Below are 14,074 nucleotides of genomic sequence, written 5' to 3'. Positions count from 1 at the left end.
TATCAAGCTACCTGAATGCACGAATTCACATCTGAATCCCACTTCCTGTCATGGGAGAAATTTTAACCTCTGTTAGCTTCCCAGGAACAGCAGAATCTCATCGCTCCCTGGATTTTCTAAACTGTTCACACCTGATTTGCTGTCCTTAAACATGTCCTCGCTGTCCCTCATTAGTTCTCCCTATGCACACAGATAACAGCGTGCCCACCTTTTTGCTTTTTCACTTTATTTGTGTACTAATCTCTTCAGCAACAACTACTTCTCTTTCATTTTAACCCTTAATATCTCAACTTTTCCTCATTCCCTTCCATGCGACATTCTACCATGGATGAAGGATGCAGAGTTGTAATCCTTCAAGATCTTGAGTCAGATCCTCAAAGTCCTGACCATCTAAACCAGGATATTGTAACATTTCTGCTGTTAGAGCATTTCAGGTTCATATTTTCCAATGTTTTATATTTTAATGACTACAAATGCCCTTTTCTTTAAATGAAAGCTGAGACACTCAGGTTTAGAAAAATAAAATACAAACATTCTTGAGAAAAAACAAAAGACTTAATAACGTTAAAGGCTGTTTTAATAATCAAGCTGAAAAGGGGAGTTCACAAGCTGGCAAGCAGAACCATGGGGTACTGGAAGAGAATTACAAGCTTAGAGAGCTTTTCCATAAAGAAGGTTCTTTGGTTCTGTGATTCAGAGCTTTAAGGGACCTCATGTAATTTCCCGATGCTCAGGAAGAAGCACATTTTATCCACCAGTTATGTTACCACGTCCACATGTCAGTCTCTGTTTCAGAATTATTTGTGAAAATGCAGAAATCTTTTTAAGCAGTGCACTGCATATCTACTACAAAAATGTCCTCATATTTAAACTTTTCACCCACTGACACCGAACTATTAATAGCACTAACTACCCAGCAGCCAGTTTGCAGTCTCCTCCTGCCGCCACTGAAGGAATCTGATGACAGATCAAAGGTCAAAGAACTAATGATTTAAAACACATTCCAGTCTGTTGATACAGTGTCTGCTTACGTGACCCTAACTTCTTCCCAGTCCTTCAAGGGAGGAGGATCCAGTTCAAAGTCAAAGATTACAGAGCATCCCACAATCTAAACATAGGAACCCTCCCCCTTCCCCGTCAAGCTCATTGAGCTACAGATGATGTAGCCTTGCAAAAGTCATCACATGAAAGAAACAGACCCGTGCCTGGAACCTAAACATACCACAAGGGATTCTGGAAGTACATATTGATGTGGGCTTTCCTAAATAAGCTTGAAAAACATCTGACTCAAAAGAGGAAACTTAGCACATTTGTTCCATAATTAAGAAACTACTTTATGCTGACTCATAACAATGTTTTAATAGAAGCTAAAAGTTTCTTCTCCATGGGATATTCTGGGTTTGTGGAATGCTTCCTGTATGCCAAGACTTGACTTTGCCTTATAATTAGCAAGAATATTAGCTGGTAATTGCCTTTTGATATCTGATACCGCTATAGCGTGTAAAACATTCATACACAGTGAAACATTTCCACCTGGCATAGCCTAATCAAATTACAGACATTTATGCCACATAGTGAGGACTAGAACATTTTAGGACACCATCCATATTCTCATGGTAGGATTGCTTATTTATGAGTTGAGTTTTTGTTTGGTTTGGGTTTTGTTTTGTTTTTTAGTTTAGGCTAACATATGGAAGCTAACTATGTTTTTCAATTTATATTTGACATCAAGAACAGAGACTGTATTATTTGAAATACGCCTATGACAAATACTGCATTACCTTGTTATACTACATTACCTTGTTAAGATAATGCAACCAATCTCTACATGTACCAAACTTAAACTATGTAAACTTTTACATTGTTACTGTGAAACCTTAAAGCTTGTTCTGATAAACAATACACTGTATTGAAACCAGCATTTCCCTCTAACCCAGAAAATGAATCACGGGCTTAATAATAAAGTCTTATAGCAATTTTGCTAGCCTCAAAGTTTCCTCTCCTAATACACGCAATAGGGTAAAATGAACTGTAATCAACTGACAGTGATAGAAAATTATCATTTGGATCAGATCACAATTTAAACTGAGATATTAAAATCTCTGATCATGCACATTGTAATTTAGGGCCTGATCCCACACACATTTACATATGTAACAGATATTGCCATGAACAGTCTTAGTTTTTCCAGAAAAGTTATTCATGTAAATAGATGCTTACAAGAAAAAGTTTTTACTTCTTGATAAGCTTCTAATTCATTCTTGTTAATGTTAATGCTTATTAAAGACAAAAAGTAAACCAATGAGGTCTCCAGCTCAGTCTGTTCTCCCTCCAACCTCCTCATCTAACCCTCCCTCCTCTCAGCCTGCTGCTCCTGGTAACCATTAACAATTTGGTATGGTAAGAGTAGTGTACTCCTGGTAAAATAGAAATTAGGACTTATTTATTAAAACGGGAGGTAGCACAGAATCCAACTAAACTTGCATTTGTAACACACAACAGCGTAATTGCTTAGCAAGGTAAGTGACTTTGTTATAAAACATCCAAAGACACCTGGTCTGGACAGTGTTCCCAGAGCTGTGCTCCCAAATGTCTCTTACCCTCCCCTGTCCATCACTCCTCTGTTAACCCCAGCTCCAAGTCAGCTGCTGACCGCCTGAGATTCTTTGCCTATCAGGAGGCCAGCAGAGCTCACCTTCTGGGGGACAGGCCACACACCATTTTCAGCTCTTTGTTTTTTTATCAGCTCTTATCTGGTGCCACAAATAGAACTAGCCAGCCTTGCCAGGCAGATAGGACAAACCAGCTGCATCCACTTGGTTCTCAACAGGCCGGGACTAACAGCTAGATGCATCTTATCATTGGGGTATGGGAACATGCCAGTCGGTGGAGGTTTTATTTGCCATCTTCGACAGGAAGCAGTTACTATGTTCTGAGAAAGATTCCAGAGATGGACAGAGCACCAAACTACAGGGGAAGATGATCGTTCAATCACATAACATGACACATGAGCATGTCCTGAGCTGGCTGATGCAGCACAGAGGCTTAAGTCACCATGGTCCTGCAGTGCAGCAACCACCGCTGACAGGCATGTCAAGCAATCATGTAGTGTCTGTGTATCTCTGGCATAACCTAGGGATGCAGGATTACAATCATATCAAATACGCTTAACAGTATGATGTAAACACAAAGTTGAGAGCATGGATGGCAACAAAAAAAAAAAAAAAAAAAGGAATCCCATACAGAGCAAAGTAAGAACAGGTTCACACTGAAACTCTGCTATTATACAACTAGCGTGACAGCTTTATGAGGAAATGTTTTTTTCCCACACCTTACTGGACTATCAGACTAAGCCTACGGGTAAAAGCTTAAACTTTTTCACCAGGTATGACAGGAGTCAGACAAGTACATGCTTGTTCAAGTCTTTCACTCTGTAGATGTATGAGTTGAAGTCTCAAGAGCAAACGTTAGTATACAGAAAGGAGAAAGCTGCATCTACAGGTGGCTTGGTTGTCTGATATGTTCTGGTCCCAGTATCAGGAGTTGTTTCCTCTGGCTAACAACAAACTGCTGTGTAAGCTCAGGGGGTCTAACTCCACCTCCTGTAGAGTCGCAGTCATGTCAAATTAAAAACCCATTAGATTAAGAGGGGAAAAAATGCCTACTTGAACAGCTGTGTCCCACTTGTATGAACCATATGGTCAGACAACACACAACGTGAGTAAATAACTATAAACAAAAAGTGTATCCACTTAAATATGAGAGGCCAACAATAACCAAGCTCTGCAGCTCAGGCATAAGATTCAAAACAGGACTTGGAGCAAGCTCCCAGATACCCTCCTTTCCCTCCTCTCAGTGAAAAAATAAATAAACACAAAAAGATGACACTCAGTTGCTGGAAACCCAACTAATAAGGCACAGACAGAATGACCAGCAAGAAAAACGTCTCTAAGATTGAGCACTGTCTCTCTCAGTTCAAAGTGGGATGTGCAGATACTGCAGACAGGCAGAAGCCACACTGTCACTCCCTTCTCCTAACCAATAAGTGAACACATGTAACCAGTTACCTTCCACAAGCTCAAAGTTTCCTTAACAAGCCAATGATAAAAAATACAGCTTCATTTCCATCAGAGAGAGAGATTTCTATAGCTCTCCCTTCTCTGGTCATCTTCATGCAAGCAGTCATGAGATCAATAATATTATAGAATACTAAACTGTCATCAGCTTGGAAATATCTCCATAAACAGAAGCCACAATGAGTTTAGATACTGCCCAAGGGGAGGGGAAGAAAAAAAAAGTACCCTGCTAAACCCATGCCTGCAAGAGAATAATCACAGCATAAAAGCAGTGTATGAGTAAGTAACTAAAAAACAAGTGAAAGAAGAAATTAGACCCCCCAAAAATAGCAAGATTAATCTGGTGCATTCAGCAGGAGAACAATTCCAGAGCTCTGTTCTGTCTGCACCCTTGCTTTATCAGGAGGCTTTAGGCACGCTGTTTGCCACCTGGCCTGAATTCCCACTCTCCTCCATGACTCAAAAGGTCTCAGCTGGCCTGCTGCTGGGAAAACCCTCATCCAGTGTCTTCTGTAAAGGCAGAAACGGTAAAAGAAACAGCTTGTTGCTGGTTTGGAAGTGCTTAGGGATTATACAACATCAAGTACTGCTTGAAATACAGCAACTGTAATACAGAAAGACACAGGCATTTCAGGAATAGTGCAGATAGTGCTCCTCTCTGTGTTTTGAGCTATCTAGCTGTATTTAACTAAAAAACACAGGTAACAAACACAGAATTTCTTAGATTCTGGTCATCCATTTTTCAGAACGCAAATAACTGAAGTGACTTTTTAAAAAAAACCTTTAGTAACACAGGAAAACAAATATTTCTAATTTCTGCTATATCCCATCATCTGTGGATGAGGCTTTGGGCAACGTGGTCTAGTGGAGGGTGTCCCTGCCCGTAGCAGCAGGGTTGGAACTAGATGATCTTTGAGGTCCCTTCCAACCTAAACCATTCTATGATTCTATGTAGGAAGCAGAACAACAGAGTTACAGCAATCACACTACTATGCTATTCCACCTGCATCTGGAACATGAAAAATATAACTGAAACTCACAGACTGGGCTCGAGGCACTTATCGAAGTCTGGATCTGCAGTATACATGCTAGATACAGACTTTCAGAAAAGATAAGCGAGGTTTAAAGGAAGCGAAAAACTCCATAGTACATATTCTGCTACTCTGTTTTAGTTACTCAGTTACTCTGATTTACTTCAGCACCTTTCTCCATGTTCACCACCAGATCCGCCACGTTCACCTCAAGCCTGAAGCCCTTTCATTGTATCCATCCTATGTTATGCTAGGACTGATGCGGCAGACGGTGGCTGTGCAACTCTTCCTTTGTTTTATGTATTTCTCCATATTCTCACCTTTCATCCTACATACTGTGGTTACTTAATTCAGCCAAGTCTATATTGTTGTCCATTAAACAGAAACTGTATGAAGGAGTCAGGTTTGCCTCCTCCTTCAAACACCCATCTTCAAAGGTGATGATTTCACAGAGTAGTCTTACAATTATTTAATGCTTCATTAAACCTCATTTTTGTAAAAAACCCCACAGTGAGTCCTTGTTGTGGTCACAGAGGGCTCAGTGGCATGAGCTGGAGCTGCTGAGAGTCCCTCAGGTCCTCACTCTGGGGAGCGGCAGGGCTCTTCCCGTTCCCAAGGCAGCTCCCCAACCCAAAGCCTTAGAATCCCTTTGTGGGAGGCCTCTCCTGACAGGGACAAAGCTCTGCAGTAACACAGCTGCCTGCCATGCGGCTTCCTTACAGCTTTTAGGCAAATATAAATACAAATATAGAAATATAAGAGACACTTATATCTGGGGGCAAGGCTCAGAGTAGCTGCTCAGTGCGGGGCAGGGCCATGAGTGGGAGAGGCTCGCGCAATGGAGGTCCATAAGCCTACGAGGCCCAGGCCAACAGGAAGGGAGAGGCAGAGAGAATGGCGGCCCACAGAGGGGGAGGCCCAGTGAGCAGGCAGAGGCTCACACACTGAAAGACCCATGAGTGTGTGTGTTTGAGGCCCACTGGGGAGGCGGGGAGCAGAGTCTAAAGAGTTGGACGCCTGAAAGCACGGGAAGCCAATAAAAAGGTGGGAGGCTCTCATAGCAAAGGCTTATAGAGAGTCGGGGTGGCCAAAATTGTTGGAGGCCCCACAAAAAATTGGGAGGCTCACAGACTCAAAGCCCTCACAGGCTGAGAGCAAGAGAGTCAATGAAGCCCAGAGTGAGTGGGAGGCTCACGAGTGGAGCCCCCAGGTGAATAAGGCTCCAAAAAAGGGGAGGCATCCATAAAAGTGGGAGTCCCAGAAAATCCCAGCCCATGGGGAGGGAGGCCCAAACAGTCAGGGAGCCCCAAAAGCATGGAAGACCAAGACAGGGGGAGCTGGGAAGTGAAGGAGGCTCACGCGGGCTGGCCTGAGGCAGCGGGAGGCTCAGAGGATAAGGTCCCATGGATGTGGAAACCTAGAGAGTCAGAGAAGTCCATAGCAAGCAGGATCCGAGGGTCACGGTGTCAGCATGGCTGCTAGAGACACCCCTTGTCTCCTGCTCGTTCCCCTTCTGTAGCCATCCCCTGCACCGCTGCCCCTCTGAGGGTGCCGCTCCTGAAACGCCTGGCTAGGGCTCCTGCTCGCCCCGGGACGTGCTCCTCAGCAACCACCCTGCACCTCTCGCTTGGATGTCAGTACCCATAGGGGTCTTTTTGGTGGGCTTTTCTGGATGCAGGTACTTACTTTCAGCAATCAATTAATTTAAAAGGAACTTCATTTTCATAACTATCCCTAATGAAAGGCAGTGGTTGCTACTAACAGTTTAAAAAAAAAAAAAACAAACCAGATTGATCCAAATCCTTGAAAAACACTTAGATCATAAACTATAAAAAAAGATAGAATTTTGTTAAGTATTCTTACGCTATATTCCTTTTCATCACATCACACTATACAATCTCAACACACCCTTGCCCCATATATGAAAATAACAGGAAATACATATAACACAACATTTGGAACCAACCCAAATATTTACACTCGATTCCTGAGTGGCTGCTAGGGCTATGCTTTCTGTTGCTATCTTTTCTGACTCTCCATAAATCATTTCATCTTGGATTTTTAGTGTTGTTCTGTTGTTTCCCTAATAAACAGAAAAAAAATTCAAAGCAGCCAGAGTGTAATTATGGCCTAATTCACTATTCAGAAAATATGTGAAACTGACTGTCTACATAGAATTGTACAAAGCAAATAAAATTTAAAATAATATTAAAAAGAGCTAAGACTTTTTTTTTCCACCTCTTTCAGGTATAATTATCCAGTGTGTAGCTTGTACCCCGGGAACAGTAGAAAGGAACAAGAATGAAAACATACGTATTCAGAGGAGAATGTGCTATTTTGAGTCTTCTAGTGGTGGCAACTTTACCCTCCCTCCCAATAAAACCAGATGTCTCCTATAATTCAATTAAATTGTAGATGCTTGCATACTGAATTTGTTTGGTGTCTCGCCAATCACCTTGCTGCTTATACATGTGTGATTCAGCCATTTCACCCTCCATTCTCTACCCTCCCCACCCATAAATCCTTTAGAACTGAGCAACGAGAATATCCTGTCACTGACCAGTCGCAGGAAGCGTGACCTCACTGGTTCAAGGTACATTTGCACAGTTTGACTCATTTCAACCGATGAATATCACGGTCTTACCTTTACAGGTGAAGCATTTGATGTGAAAGTGTCTGGCCTGAACACGGAGTACTTCACCTTTACATGGCTCCCCGCATTTATGGCAGTGGATGACTGGCTTTTCAGAGGGGTGGTGAGGCTCCTGAGGATGGGCCACTGTAAAACAAAAAAATATGATTTAAACCCAAACAAAAAGAATATTTTCTCCTGTACTTAAATGTGTGTTCTCAGACACTTTTCATCACGATACAAATGTATCTGTTCACATCTTACGCTCATCTAAAAAGTTACCACCATTTTTTTCAAACATAGCCTTTTCATAAACCGGTAGTTTAAGCCATTTACATCAACCACCACCTCTTTCCACCAAGGCTGCCATGGAAAGATGAGGAAAAACTCCCTCCGCAGTTTCAGTGCCGCAAAGTGTTTCAGCCTGCCTAAGCCTTTCTTTCCAAGATGAGTGTGTGTAAACCATTCAATGAGCGCACAAGGCAACAGGAACTGGGCTATATTAATCCAAGAAAGAATACAATCCATGCAAAAAGAATGAAAGGAAACCAACTCCAAATCATGTTTTGGGAAACCAGATGAACCAGGCAGCCTGACTTTGCATGCAAATTACTATATTAAATATAAACTACAAACATCTCCATTTCACTATAGCATGTGCCTAACACCGGGAAAGCACATCTATGGAGAAAAGAAGCCAACGTTATTTGGTTTTACTCCCATTAATTCTAGCAGAAACGACTCTCTGCATGCAAATTAGAGATATTATGAGTAGACAGAAATTACCAAAGCATCTGCAATATAGTCAGGGAGACAAAATTCCAGGTACTGGTAATTCATCAGCTATCCCACAGCCCTGAGCAGAGCTTAGATGGAACAGGAAAGGTTTTTGTCAGCTTTATTGTGTATTTCATTGTCATAATAAAAGTTTTATTGCTCCATATTTGGCTTCTGTAGAAAATGTTTAACTTTTGCTTCAGATGTCTCTTGTAGCAGCTTGGGGCCCCAATAGAAATGAACGGCTGTGAGCTAGAGCAAGATTGAGTCTCAACTGTACTGTCTGAAGTGGAAAATATTACCCAGAATGTTCCCAAACAAAACTATGTTCCTTCAAATCTCCTTCCCACATCCCATTCTAGCAGTAGAGAGTTGTCCTCCTTGTAATATTGTTCTCAAAGCAGCGATGCTCATCAGAACATTTCTGAGAAAACTTACCTCTGTACCCACGCCTCTGCCTTTATACCATTCCTGGCCTGCTTTTCCTGGCCCGCAAAGGACTGACTGCTGATACGCCTACAGCACTCTCACTGTCACTAGAAATCTTCTTCGTTATTTTAACTCTGTGTTTTCTGGAGCTCTTTTCCTTTCCTGATCAATTCCTGACATGTCCCCAGCCAGAATTATGCTTTTTTGTTTTAAGTTACTGCTTATGCAGCAACATAACAGATACCTTGCTCATATTTACTGCACAAGTTTCCTCCCTTTCCTCAATGAATTTCTAGGGAAAAAGCCCCATCGCTTCATGAAGCCCTTCTATATTACTTTCCTTTATAAATGCCTTAGTGAAGAAATGCTGCTATCATTGGGCATTATATAAATACAAGATTAATAATAAAAAAAGCCTAATATGTGATTACAGGAGTAACAGCACCAAGAATAAAGGATAACAAATATTCCAAGCAATAATTTCTGCTCTAAGTCTAGCCAAACTGCTATTTTGTTCTTCACCCTTTCACATGCCCCCACACCCCAGTCTTCAACGAAAACGGCTGAATTCTTCTACTCAAGCTCAAAGTTTTGTACACCTCCTCCTCTGGTAGCCTCATTCCAACTATTTCCCTCGAGCGGTTATTCAGCCCATACTGGTGAACAGAATGCAGTTGGCAATGCCAACCAGTCTTTCAATTAGCAGCTCCATTTAAATAAGAGCCCGGTAAATGCCTTGCCTTGAGTGAACCACATCTAACAGTCTGCAATGCAATACTATTTCTGGAGTGGAAGTTATTATTCTTCCAAACAAGACTATTAACTATTAACTTGTAACCAAGGAAACACATAGTTTATGCAGTGAGAAAGAAAGAAAGAAAACAAGAGGCAAACATAGAGACAAGTGCTAGCAAATTAAATTATTACGAGGAAAATTCCCTCTCAGATCCAGACAGCCTGAGATGGGTCTGATGCCAACTGAAGAAAAGGTAACAGAATTTTTAAAGTTGCTCAAATGAGGAACTGGATCAAGGAAGACACCCTAACAAATTCTGCATGCCAGCATCCAGATCTTCTGGTATTGATCTGAAAGACAAGTTTCTGCTCTTTACTAGACAGTAAATCAATGCTTTCAAGACTGGTCCAATGACACAACTTACTTACAGTTCTGCCTTTACAGCCATTTAAATGAATACAAATACTGCTAGTTGCTATTTCCAGACTGATCTCGTAAGCGAAGCTAATTATGGTACTTGTCTGACTGGCCTCACTTTGGCATTGTAGGTCAAGATTGAGTAATTGACTTTTGTTCTCCTGCAAGGAACTGATGGCAAGCTTTTTCCTCTGGATATCGGCAACACACACAAGGCTTCTCAGTGACAGAGGTGACCCTTTATAGTCACCAGTGAGGACAGAGCAGGGAATAAAGAAAAAGAAATACCTTTACAAGCAGCTTATTTAAATGCTTCTGACCGAAGTCCAGCCAGCTTACAGGACATTTGATGTCCTGACATATTGTGAGTCAGTCCCGATGGTCACATATGCCACAACCGCCATGTTTCTGGAAGCAGCATTCATTGGAAAGTGCATGAGCGAACAAACACTAACTTGAGGAGATGCGTTGCCTTTATTGAAGTTTCAAATCCAAATATATTAACACCACTACTATCTTCCAAATTGAAAGAACATAAATTAATAGCTTTCTGAGGGAGAGGTGCTACCAGACCAACACATTCTGGGTTCAGTACTGGGGCTCACCAGTATCATAAAGCACATACAGCATGGATATTGTACTATAAACACAAGTCAAGTATTTACCAGTTCCAGTATACTGATGTGAAATGATACTTGTCTACGTACAAATCACGTCAGATTACGTTAAAATAGGATTTCACGTCAGTTCAGCCCAACCAGTATAACAAGGCGCATGGATCTTTTTGTGTGAGATTAACCACAAGGTATCAGTCTAGCTCGCATTAGCAAGGTGCAGATGCCCCCTCACACAACGGCTCCAGTTTCAAACAAACGTCATTCCATTAAAACTACCAAGGCTACTAAGTGAACTTGTTTTTAAACTGGCACTAGTTAAACTAGTGCAGTGTCTGCACTTGAACCAAGGGATGCTGGAAGCAGGCACCCAGATCAAACAGGTGGAACAATCTCTTTGAATATTTAGTCTTATTTGTATTCCTTTAGCACTTTTCAAGATTAACTATGAAAGCTACAGTACCTGTAGAAGTCTAAGTTGTCACAGTCTTTACAGTTTTAAAGAGACTTTTTTCCAAAGTTTCAGGTTGATTATAACAGTTTCAACTTCCTATGCTGCTGGGCACTGCCTGAAGACATTTTTTTGTTCTTTATTAATGAACACGTCAGATACGTAAAGGTGAGCCATGTAAAGGTCTATAACATGAGATATACACAGAAAAACTTCTCAAGACAAACTAGGTTGAGACTTCCACTCTTGTTTACAAGACCAGCTTAAATGAATAATTAATGCTTTCTTAAGCTCATTTGGGTTTCCAATAAGACAAATCAACGTCCCATTAAATACCCAATTTAGCCAGAGAACATGTACACTGCCTGGGACAACTGGGAAGTCTGGATGATTACATTGTTTAATTCAGGGGAGGAAGGAAACGAAAGAAAAGAAAAGAAAAAATCAATAGCACCTTCTTGTATGAGGAAGACAGTTTTTGTCATTGGAGTACTGCTTTGTGCTAACATCACTCCACAGAGATATCACTACGATTTTTGTCATTCCTTACGTTCCCTTGTGAATCACGCAATGTTGATTTCATTAGATTTTGCAACTGCACTTTATTGATGTAAATTCAAAGCAACTCTACCAGCTTGAGAGTACTCATTACTGCATTTTATGAAAACATTTCAAAATAATCCCAGATCTGCAAATAAAACAAAACAATTAAAAAGAGATAGAAAAGACCAATAACAACCCAATGTTCATATGAGAAAACTAAGGTACTTTCTGATCAAAATGAAGGAATTAATTTGCTGTGCAAAGTTTAAACCTGTCCACGTAGAGCAGGTCATTGTACAAAGGTTTAACAGCAATTACATGTTTTGCTGCATCAGCCAGAAAAAGGACCTCAGTACTCATAACAAACCCTTCTGAAATGGAAATTACAGCAACTACCTGAAGAGTAACAGTTGTTGAATAAAAAAAAAACCAAGGGAAATAAATAGTGCAGCCTCCCTTATTGATGATTCTCTCCCTGAACACAGAACTGTTAGGAAACCAAAGACTCAAGCTAAGTGACTCTTAGCTGCAGATTCTTGCTGGCAAGACTCCATGTCTCTGCTGTAAGCCACAGAATACTTCGGTTTTTTACTGGAAGTCAGAAAGAAGCTTCTGGGAAATGCCTTGCTATGCGTATGCTGCAAAGCAGAGGTCATCGCAAAATACGCTAGGTTTAGTTCTGCTCAAAATTAAATTTAGAGGAAGCTGCTTTTTATTTCAAACAGAAGGAGGATACAGGCTATTCTTCTTTTAAAAGTGAATTTTTGTAGTTTTCACATTTGCATGCCTACCTTCACAAATAAACTTGGAGTTACGCTCAGTTAACTCTAACTACATTGTAGCAGGTGTAACTTCAACCTTCATGCTAGGAAATGCAATCTCTATGACTTCTAGCTCCACAAACTCCGGGCAATTTTGCATAGCGCTGGGGATACGCTGTGCCCATAGCAGCATAGGCAAGGGGACTCAGGATTTCACAGCTGTGTCCTTTATATCTTAAAGAGTGGCCTAATACAGACAGCACGATCTGAAATGCTAACTTGCAATTGGCTGCTGTGGGTTTTTTGGCTGAAAAATGAACTATTAAGAAGGAAAAAGAAAGCAAAAATTTAATGGCATGAAACTATTGCATATTTTTTGCCATCCTGCTTTAAATTTCCTCACTCCTCTCTGCTTCCAGGAATGAAGGTAAGATGACTGCGCTATAGATTGCCAAGGCACTAAATGCAACCAAATCTTCCCACAGGCAGCAGCACGCTCTGCCTTCTCTCTCTGTAATACCTGATATGGCTTTGGAGACCATTTCTTAAATTAATTTACAGGATTTGAAGTTCAAAACTTGAAGGTTTTAAAATCAAAATTCCCTCAGTCTCTGATGCTGTCAAGTGGCTGTCCTGTAACCCCAGCTGGGCAGCCGCTTGCATGGGACAGGACAGAGGGACTGTGCACAGGACAACAAGCTATGAAAAAAGCTGTTCTGGGATGAAAGGCGCTAGAGAGACACCAGAGAACTAAGTTCAAGAACCAGATCTGGCTTATCACTTCTTCTCCGTGCTCTCTCTGTACAGAGAGCAGAAGTAATTTTCTCCCGTCCTTTGTGCTTCTCGCAGAGGTGACCGTCTGTAACCTCTGGTTAGTAAAGCCTGTCTGTGTATAGCCCATACACTCTCTGAGGCACTCCTCTTTCGTAAAAGCCCAGTACAGTGGAGTCTTGAGCAGTTACTGAAATACCTATTAAAAAGAAGGGATAAAAAAATGCAGTGTCATTTTGCTTATCTGCAGACTCAGTTCTTGAATCGTAAATCTGTAAGAATCCTATCAGCTAAAGTGACCAAACAGTGACTGAGACTGAAATCAAACCTCCCAGCTGCCAGGGACAGATAAAGAAGTTATGGTGCTCACTAGACACAGGTATCAGATGGGATCTTTGGGAATTCCAGGATATCCTGGGAGGAGGCACTCCCATGAAGAGATACTAGTGAGCTGCATGCCTACACATGTACGGAAAAGCCTAAGGCAAAACCCTAGACTGTTATCTTGCTCATACTATTGCCATTCAAATCATATCTGAAGAATCATTTTAAAACTCTCTCTTCCTGTAAATTTATCTGTATTACTCCCACAGTGTGCCAATTTGTCTTAGAACTATTTTCACTGTCTGCATATCACCAGAGTATCTATTTTTAAAAAAAGACAGAAAAAAACCCCACCTCGTAGTTATTTGCCATAATTTTTATGTGGTTTCTGGTATTTTCCATAAAAGTATTGTTATTTTCCCCTTACAATTAGCCTGCTGCTGAAAACAGCAGATGCAAACGGGACCAACAGTAGCAATCAGAACACTGCAGCACAGTATCTCTTTGTGCCC

The 14,074-nt window shown here is 41.2% G+C and overlaps 1 protein-coding gene across 11 annotated transcripts in view; it reads right to left on the bottom strand.

Moving 5' to 3' along the window:
• ABLIM1 (actin binding LIM protein 1) overlaps positions 1–14,074 on the bottom strand; it is a 221,054-nt gene that overhangs the window by 102,821 nt on the left and 104,159 nt on the right. For all 11 annotated transcript variants that reach the window (XM_054832631.1, XM_054832633.1, XM_054832635.1 and 8 more), the window contains one exon: positions 7,752–7,886. In XM_054832631.1, coding sequence (XP_054688606.1) covers positions 7,752–7,886 — 135 coding nt within the window. The remainder of the gene's footprint in view (positions 1–7,751; positions 7,887–14,074) is intronic.

The sequence above is a fragment of the Grus americana genome, chromosome 7 (genome assembly GCF_028858705.1).
Source record: "Grus americana isolate bGruAme1 chromosome 7, bGruAme1.mat, whole genome shotgun sequence".
NCBI classification, from domain to species: domain Eukaryota; kingdom Metazoa; phylum Chordata; class Aves; order Gruiformes; family Gruidae; genus Grus; species Grus americana.
The sequence above is the reverse complement of the archived record's forward strand: the minus strand, read 5'-3'. Positions and strand labels throughout refer to the sequence as shown.